At 43.0% G+C, this 9,689-nt stretch overlaps 1 protein-coding gene across 1 annotated transcript; it reads left to right on the top strand.

The window, feature by feature from the left end:
- The first annotated feature begins 453 nt into the window (after positions 1 to 453).
- GEM (GTP binding protein overexpressed in skeletal muscle) lies at positions 454 to 9,449 on the top strand. The gene is made up of 5 exons (XM_052788415.1): positions 454 to 657; positions 2,420 to 2,762; positions 5,835 to 5,911; positions 6,393 to 6,597; positions 8,218 to 9,449. Exons 2-5 carry the CDS (start codon positions 2,429 to 2,431, stop codon positions 8,493 to 8,495), a joined length of 894 nt encoding a protein of 297 aa, XP_052644375.1. The 5' UTR covers positions 454 to 657; positions 2,420 to 2,428; the 3' UTR covers positions 8,496 to 9,449.
- Positions 9,450 to 9,689: the final 240 nt, after the last annotated feature.

Raw genomic sequence — 9,689 nt, 5'->3', positions numbered from 1 at the left:
GAAATATAGGATTGTATACATTAGAGCTTTTTAAAAAAAAACAAACAAAACAACAACAAAACCAGAATAATATTCCTACTTTTAAGATAATTCCAAAGTAACATTCAGATTTTTTTTCCAAAGAAGCCTTTTGTCCAGCAGGGGGTTAAGTGTATTTTGCAGACAGAGAACATAATACATTTACAGCATTTTATGCATTAACAAAACTTATGTCATTTTTTAAACATCATTAATTTTGATAACGTTTGAATGAAAAACTGAGTGAGGTGAAGTGGCATGTATTATTTTGGTTTTTTCCACTTTCCTGTTTTCATCATGCAAGAACCAAATGTGTTTATTTTACTGGCAATATTAAGACAATCATATGATTTTGAGTAAGTCTTTTGAGATTGTTTGCAAGTTTTTGCTCTTCTGCATGTCTCCTTCCTCCCAGCTGGGGGCTGGCTGTTGTATGGAAAGGCCAACCACGTCACGGAAAAGCCCTGTCTCTGATCAGATGGGCTTAATATAAACCAGGTTTCCTGAGAAAGAATTAAAGAGGCAGCCCCAAAGCAGGAGAGGATTTACTTCAGCAGAGCAGCTCAGCGTACCTCAGCCCACCGAGAGAGAAGGGCAGTGTGAGCGAAGGACCCGGCTGCCCGGAGGAGCCTGGCAGAAGTAAGGCAGCGTTGGCTCGGACACAGTCTTTTACTGTCAGTGCTAGAGACCCAGACAGCTCAATGCAGTATGGGCTATCAAAACCACTTTGAACTTGGAACGCAGTGTGTGATAGGGACTTATTTGGCTTTGTTTAATGAAGGATGATAATTTGTTAGGGGCGAAATCATAAAATGTTCATGTTTGTGACCGTTTAGTGAGTGACTGTTTATTGCAGGTTGTGAGCTAGGCTCTGTTGCATGACTGAATTGGAGCTGGCTTTTCTCATCTGGTCTTTTCAGCTGGGAAACCCCAAGGAAAAAATGCATTTTAAAATTCAACCGCAGTAAATATTTCATTTTGTTTGTGAAGCAGCCTTTGCTTGGTGTGTGATTTCTAGTTTAGCTATATTTCTTGCTGAGAAAGTTGCTGTGACTGGGACCGTGCTAACAATCTCATTTTGCCCCTAAGTACTGCACATCACAGAAAATATTGCGTATGCATTAATAAGTTCAGATGGAGTGTGTTTTTCTGTATGTTTGTCCTTCTGTGCATTTATTCACAGAAGTTGCCAGACAGTTTTGTGTGAAAAGGAATAGTGATTTGTATGTGTTGTTTCGATGCTTTGCTGTACTTTTCTTTGTTCACCACCTATTATTCAGGTTTGAAAGCGGTTGGATGCATTTTAGGGCCAATTTGCTAATACTATTTACTAATATAGAGAAGAGAGCCGAGAAACATCAGGTATATGGTAAAAAGCAAAACGTCTAAGTAACTGTCACTTTGGGAACTGGAATGCATCAAAGTAACTTTCCTAAAAATGGTAGCTGTTGGCCTGTGAGAATGACATCAGTGTCCTCTGCCTCCAAGCAAGGCAAAATAGTGTTTGTGGGGTAAAATGTAATTAAGAGCCATGCTTAGATAAGAAGAGTGAACCTATCTAGCTGAACGTACAGTAAATAAAGCTGTTGATTTAATATCTGTACATTTCAGAGATTTTTCTCCCAGTGCTGCCTCCTGTAGCAGCTAGAACCTGTACCTCCTCAGAAAAGCTGTTGGACTTCACTGTGTCCTCCCTCTTGCCAGCCAAAAAGCCATTGTCTGAAGCAGAGTCATTCTTTGTTTACCCAGCCGTAGACGAGACCCAAACCCATCCCATCATGGCAAGACTTGCTTGCATGGCTCTCTTCTCATATCAGGGTTGTCTAAGGGTGCAGCGAGTGATGCCTTATTGCTTTCCAAAAAGTTTTAGCTCTTAACTGAGACAACGTGAAAGATGCTGTACACTCAGCTGCATTGGGAGTTGGAGGCAACTGGGACCAGTGCCTCTGTTTGCCCCCAGTTAAGCACGAAAGATGGGGAGCAGTACCTGTAGGTGCTGCCTGTACCACAGGCTGCCTCTCAGCAGGGATGCAGAGTCCGTGTAGGACAGCTCTGGTGAACGCTACCCCTTCCTTCTCCTCCTGGGACACAACAATGCCTCACTCTCTCCGGGGCTGGGCTGCACCTAGCACAGCCGTGAGCTTGTAAAGGCTAAACAAAGATAGGATTTAGCACGTGAGGGTGGTATCATTCCTAGGAAAAAGCCTCTGACTCACTAACTAGAAATATTTCTTTGTGTACCACCAACTATGAAAGAGTGCAGAAAGTCTCATTTTTCTTTGGTTGTATACTAGATCCCTGTAGAAGAGCAGGACGTGCTGTCTTGAAGTTAATAAGAGAGTGTTAATGCATTTCTAGATGTTTTGTGGGTAATGCTTGTGATTTTCCTGTGTCTCACTAGGGGTAAAAAATGACCCTCAACAACGTTACCATGCGTCGCACCCACAACAACAACCTGCAGCAGCAGCAGCAGCGATGGAGCATCCCTGCTGACGGAAGGAATCTGCTGATCCAGAAAGACTCCAACGAGTACCACCCGCAGAAGCGATACACCATCAGTCCTGATGAATATTACAGAAAGAGCTGGTCCTCAGAGTCGTCTGACTCTGTCATCTCCTCTGAGTCCGGCAGCAATTGCTACCGGGTGGTGCTGATCGGGGAGCATGGCGTAGGCAAGTCCTCGCTAGCCAACATCTTTGCAGGGGTGCATGACAGCATCGACAGCGACTGTGAGGTGCTGGGAGGTAGGTTGTTACGTCCTGGCATGTTTGTGCTTGATTGCAATCAGCTCTGCTAGTAGTAATTGGCACAGAAAAACAGAGAGGCCATTTAATAAAAAATTGAGGTAACAAACATTTGGATCTGGTCATCAAAACTGATTCAACTCATGTATCTCTCTTAAGAAAACAGGAAAGCAAAATAAGATGGCTAAGATACTCACCAACAATGATTGAAAGCTTCTGAAAAAGAACAATTCAGATTCCCATGCTATTTCATTCCAAAATACCTGTTGGAAACTGCCTCATTCCTGCCTGTGATGATGCTACACAAATGGCTGGTTCAGCTTTCATGCTGGTCCAACATTTGTGTCACCACTGGCTCCACAGGGCTGGCTCCAGATTTCTGTGGGGGAGAGAAAACGACTGAAGGTCCTCATGGTCTACGAGAATGAAATATTTAGCTATAATATATAAAGAAAAATAGAAAAACCACTGCTGAGTCCTTCAGTCACCTCCAAAATATTTGCCATTAGAAGTCATGTCAGCCTTTCTGTATAAACTCATTGCCTCAGTGTAGGCTGTATGGAGTTTGAGTAAAATATGTCTCCTCCTCATTTCATTTTACTTGCACAGCATGGGTTCCCCCAGGGGAAGAACAAATAAAGGTCCTTCAGCAGTGTAGGAAAATTCCTATTGCCCAAACAGGGAAAAAAGGCACAAGCTATCAGATTTTCTTTGATGCTTCCCCCTTGCTATCCTCCTCTGCTTTGTTTAGGATGGCAAAGTGTTCTTTAATACCAAAGATCAGATCACGCAGAAGGTGAAGCCGTGGCACAAAGTCCTGAGCTATATTGTATGCAAGATGTTGATGTGGAAGGTTTGTGCTGCAACAGAAATCTGCTGTGGCTCTAAGGACACAGACGCTGTTACCTTCAGAGGACATGCAGGTTGCTGGCTGGTTTTGCTTGTCAGTATGCAGGACTTTCAGTGAGGCACAGGCAGGACAGCTTTTTGTGTCTTTAGCTCTCCAGTTAAGAGAGGTTTTTGCCCAGGATTTAATACAGCCCAGAATCAGGAAGGTCAGACCCACATTTTCCTTGCTTGTTGTCACAGACTGGGGGCACAGATCTTTGTGCCTTTAGGGTATTTGAAGTTCCCCATGGTGCAGTCACTCTGAATCAGTTATTCAGGTGTGCTTTGTCTTCAGCTTCTACGACCAACTTTTCCCATAATCCCACCAGCTCCTCAGCCTGGACTATCTCTGATAAAAGTTTTCCTAGTGCTATGCAAGTGAACTGGAGTAGGACCCTTGGGAAAGGAGTCAGAAAATGCAGCTGATTTGCTTTGCACAGCCCTGTCAGACAGTTTTCTTCTCCGTGCAAATCCATATGGTTTCCTCCTTCCTTTGCACTCCCAGCAATAGTGCTGGGAGTGAGCAGTGACAGATTTTCAAGGCCAGCTCTGCTGAGGTATTGGAAAACTTGCTGTTGTTTTATCTCTCCTTTTTTAGTGTCAGCTTCAAAATAAGCATAACATGAACTAATTGCCCACTTCCAGTGTGTTTTATATCCTGTGGAAGTTCCTTAGGACTGACCAAGGTGCAAACCAGTGCTGAATATGACCATTTGGGCATAATGTTTTCAAGGAGTGTGATTACATATTTGTAGCCTCTCCATGTGTAAGAGTGGAGAAGGAGTCATCTGAATGTTGCCCTATGGATATATGGAGCTTGTTCCCACACAGATGCTCAGTCAGTCAAAGAAACTATTCTCCAAACTTTAGCTTGCAAACTGGAAATTTTATTACAAGAGAGGATGGCTTCAGGATAGCCAACTCACAGAGGGAATCTAACTGCTTTTATAGACAGGCTTTGCTACTGACTGTAAGATTAAGCTAACTCATGAACACAAATGTCATTCTATTGGGCCTGCAAGGGAAACTGCTGCTATTGATTAGCTCTGACTTTTTAATCTTGCCATTTTAAGCTGCGTCAAGCCTGGGCTCTTTTTTATTTTATTTTAAATGTGTAATATTTTTGGCTCATTCTTTTGCATGGATGTAGATTCCTGGCTTCGAGGAAAGGCTCTGTTACAATTTAGGGGAAAGTTAATTCAATTAATGCCCAGCAGAAGTTCTTTGAGGCAAGGGTTAAGACACAGTCCTATCTACAAGAGTGGTTGGGACAGACCCCTTAAACACTGCAGTGAGAGGAGTGGTTTGCTGGTTTGCTCGGAAGCCCAAAGCCTGGCATTTTTCACTCACCAGCAACACAAGACTAGAGAGGGGCCCAAACCCCATATTGCTCATCCAAATGTCCCCAGGTTTGGGGGAAAGAAGGAAGATTAGTATTTGAAGCAGAAGCTAGACTGAGATTTCACAGCAAGGGTTGATCGAAATTATGAGTGGGAACAGCCCCCCCCAGATCTAAGCAGAACTTTGTCACATGGCATTTATAATCTAGGTATGAATTTTTGTGGCCACTGTACAAAATAACTGAACTTCAGTGGTTTGTTGATTCCTTTGCTTTTTGACATCAAAGGTAATGTGGGAAACCTTGAAATGGGACAGAACTAGGACGCAGCAGAAGTCTCAGCCTCTCTAAAACTCAACAGCTCTTGTCTCACAAAACCCCATCCTCATTGCTTGGTAGGCTGTTGGTTGATTGCTCGCAGCAGCAGTGACTGTTCACCCGTAAACTGTCCCTGCTAAAGCGAAAGCAAATATTTTCCATTACTCAGCCTCGCTGGACTCTGCTGCTCCCATGGGGCAAATGTTCAGCCTTTGGTTATTTCTTCCACTGGTTCTATTTTCTCTCTCCCACATAAGATAAAGAGGGTATCAGCCAAAATAATGAAAATTTCGTTTCCTGATCTTTCAGCCTCCTTCATATATGATGGAAAGTAGGACAACCAGTAATGAACAGAGGGCAGGTTCAGTGCTGATGGAAATGAGGAAAGAACTGAATGTGAGCCAGCATAAAATTTGGCTCAAAAACTTGAACTGTGAACAAATTATACATATTCAACTACTTGTTTTTTGTAAGGTACATGATGCCACAAAATAATATATTCACAACATTTCTGCTTTTCTTTCCAGAAGACACATACGAAAGAACCCTGATGGTGGATGGGGAAAGTGCAACCATTATACTGCTCGACATGTGGGATAATAAGGTACTTTTATTTGTTCTAGTCAAATGCCAAAAGAAAAGTGCATATGAGCGACTGCTCATATCAAAAGTAGGTATCTTTTGGGAAGAAAGTAGGTGTTTTCCATACTTCAGCATCAGGGAAAATACAGTTTTAACCCCACCCCCACACCAAGCCAAGCATGCCTAAGAGCTCTGTAGTGTGAGCCTGAGAAGCGCAAGCCTTCTTTATTTTTTTAATGATAAAACAAAACATTCAAGCCATTTTCCAGACCATGTTCATTCCAGTCTAAAGCCAGCACAATGAATTATTTGGGGCAAGTTTTGCCCTCCTTTGTGGTGAAGTATTCATACCATCACTGCATTGGAATTACTTTTAGTATAACTGTGATTCAAACTGTACCCATTACAGTTATAGCAGGAATGTATTTGGATTCTTTAACGTTATACTTTCTAAGTAAAATCTGCTCTGGGCATAACAATGTCTGACCGTTTAATTTGCACAGCGTGAGGGAGAATGGATTCGAGACCACTGCATGCAAGTGGGAGATGCATACTTGATTGTCTACTCCATCACAGACCGAGCAAGCTTTGAGAAGGCCTCCGAACTCAGAATACAGCTCCGCAGGGCACGCCAGAAAGAAGACATCCCCATTATTTTGGTTGGCAACAAAAGTGACCTTGTCAGGTGCCGCGAAGTTTCAGTGGCAGGTAAGGAAAATGATGAGGATAAAAACCATGTAAACATTAGGAGTCATCTGCATTGAACGAAATGCAGAGCTCTGGCTGAGGGAGTAGGCTGTAACCAGGACTAGGCAATAAGAGAGCAGTAAAACAACAGAGGATTGGAACAGAGGGCAGAGGACTGGGAGGGGTCTGCCAGGTCCTTAAGCATCCCTTGGTAATACTGTTACATGTCAGATAATCCCTTTCCTAAATTTATTAAGTACCATCATAAAAGCAGCTTGAATTTCTTCCCTGCCAGCTCCTAGTGTAAGACCAGTGCAGTGTGTGATTTCTCTAGTAGCTGGAAACCCTTTGGATTTCCAATGCATGTTTATGTATAATGAATTTAGCCCCCTTTATTCTGCTGCCAAAGATTATCTCTTTTTTATAACCAGCTCTCTGTCCTCCCTGATGAATTGAAATTCCCTCTCACCCTTCATTTCACTAGTCTGGGCAGGGACCATGCAGCCTTTCAGGAGAAGTCTCCTTGCTGCCTTGCTTTGGGATGCTGAAACAGCCCTCCCTCTGCTGCACACAAATGAATAACCACTAAGCCCATAAATAGGAATGAAGAGACTGCTGGGAAAGCTGCTGCTGGTTCTCAAGGTCTGCAGTCAGTAAAATCTCTTCCTGGAGAGTCTTCACTGCAGCTTAGGTGACACAACATAACACACAGCAATGCATTCATCTTGGCCCATCAGAAAAATGGGTTCCTCTGCTCAGCATTTTCTTCTCTCTGCAGCTGTTCCTCTTCTATTTCCCAGTTGATCTAGACCTTTTTTCACTGGGGATGTGCACAGTTCCTCTGGCTTCTGTCACAGTTGCCCCAAGTGAGGAGTTTGCAGTGAGGTACCTCATCAGGAGACCAGGAACGCCTATTTGCCATCTCATTCCTCTCTGCCCCACTTGAAAAATCTTTTGAAAGATGGCAGGTGCATTCAGGTCACTTTAGTCATCCTGGTGATGAGTTCACACCAAGCCAGAAGACAGAATAAATTGGCTTGTGTGTGAAAGACAGCTGTGAGGTTTAGCTGAGGCTCACGTAATTAAGGATAAGAACTATGACTGCAGCTATACCTCTGAAGCCATAGGCATAGTTCTGCCTTTATTTAAGAGTTTTGTACATGTGCACACCAAAGTTGCTACTGTCCCAAGACCCTGGTTTACACCCATGACCCATGGAGGAGGACTGGGCCCTGCCTCTTACGCTGTGCTATGCGCATGGAGGGTGCTGTCATCACCCTTTAATGCAACTTGAGAGAGTCAGCACGTAAGATGACCAGTGGTTTTGAGTCATGGCTGACCTCTCAGCCTTCGGTGTCTTGGCACGAGTCGATCAGCCCCAGCTCCCTTAATAGCTGACAGCGGGGACTGGGCTTTTCCAAGAGGGGATTTACCCTTCCTTGCTGGGCAGGGAGTGTGACACAGAGCAGATGAATCATGGGCTAGCAGGGAGCATCAAGTGATTAAAGGCTTATCCGTACCTATATTAGGCTTGAGGAATTCCCCCGGTGGCACTGGCTCCCTGCACGTGGCAGCCTGCCTCCGCTTTGCCTTCCCCCTGCTCGTGACACCTCGTGACATCTCCACCTTGCAATTTTGCAGAGGGACGAGCCTGCGCCGTCGTGTTTGACTGCAAGTTCATCGAGACCTCGGCAGCTGTGCAGCACAACGTGAAAGAGCTGTTTGAAGGCATTGTGCGGCAAGTCCGGCTCCGGAGGGACAGCAAGGAAAAGAATGAGAAGCGGCTGGCGTACCAGAAACGGAGAGAGAGCATCCCAAAGAAAGCCAGGCGGTTTTGGGGCAAAATAGTTGCCAAGAACAACAAGAACATGGCCTTCAAACTCAAGTCCAAGTCTTGCCATGACCTATCGGTACTTTAAGAACGCTGGACTCTGCCGGAGCTTGTGGCATTTTGTGGACATTATCTAACTATGTCGTGGGACAATCAATCAATCTATATTAGATTGGGCTATCAAAGTGACTTAGGTTCACAGTTGTGATTGTGATGATACGTGCTGGCATAAGAACAGCACAGTGCATGGAAATATCTCTCTTTTTTTGTTGGTAGTTTTAGAAGAGAAGTATAGACCAGAATGACCCAAAGTTATTCTGGGAAGTGTTCTGGAATATACCTGTTGTTTCTCCTCTCACCTTTGGATAATAGTGTAAGAACCTCGAACCGTCATGACTTGGGAAGTGAATACTACAATCTTTACTCTTTATTCTTGTTATTATTATTTCTTTTTTAAAACTGTGTAAAGAATTGATGAATTGACTGGGGATTGGTCCTTTGCCAGTTGGCTGGTCAGGCTTGAGCACCCACAGCTGAAAAATCTGCATTTTTGTAGAATAGCCACCAAGACACTTCTTTTTTTTTTATTTCAAGGATTGGTTTTAATGAGTTTACACATCTCTTACTTTGAAAATATTTAAAGGAAAAATCCTATAATCAAACAATTTTTCCTCTCATTTGCATATTATGGGACTGTTTAAAAATCATAGTAAAATTAAAATTAAAGTGCAAGTTGTATCAAAGTGCATCAAGTGCAGGATGCCAAACCTTTATAAATCACCTGAACTTTTTTAAGAAACCACATGGACTTCTTGTATCCAGCCTTGGCCTTTCTCTATGCCAGCGCTACCCTGTATTTATTGTTGTGCAAAATTACAAGCATTTTAATGTTGAGGGGAAATGTATTTATTACCAAGTTTCTTAAAAGAATAATATTAATTTTATTACTGTTTTCTATCTAATATCTTTTTTCAGATATGCAAGTTTTTACTTACATGCCTTGTAATAAAATAAATAAAATATATGACTGCTTTTGAGCCTCAGTGGGAAATCCCTAAGAATTTTTTCAAGTTGAGAAAATATTTTGAATGCTGGGCAAGATTGCTATATGGCAAGTACAGCGAGGATTCCTTACATCTCTGGACACAGGCTACTTAGCAACCTAGGATCACAAAGCAAGAATTACCCACAGCCCCAAAGCTATGAGTGCATGGTATCCCTCATGTGCAAATGTGGTTGTGGTGATAGAGATAAAAATAAATCATTCTTAAAAAAGGTATTT

This window comes from Harpia harpyja, chromosome 5 (genome assembly GCF_026419915.1).
Source record: "Harpia harpyja isolate bHarHar1 chromosome 5, bHarHar1 primary haplotype, whole genome shotgun sequence".
In the NCBI taxonomy this organism is placed as follows: Eukaryota; Metazoa; Chordata; class Aves; order Accipitriformes; family Accipitridae; genus Harpia; species Harpia harpyja.
The sequence above is the reverse complement of the archived record's forward strand: the minus strand, read 5'-3'. Positions and strand labels throughout refer to the sequence as shown.

Coding starts and splice junctions, on each gene's coding strand:
- GEM (XM_052788415.1), top strand. CDS start 2,429: ATGACCCTCAACAACGTTACCATGCGTCGCACCCACAACAACAACCTG. Junction 2,763..5,834: donor CGACTGTGAGGTGCTGGGAG/GTAGGTTGTTAC, acceptor TTTTCTTTCCAG/AAGACACATACGAAAGAACC. Junction 5,912..6,392: donor TCGACATGTGGGATAATAAG/GTACTTTTATTT, acceptor TAATTTGCACAG/CGTGAGGGAGAATGGATTCG.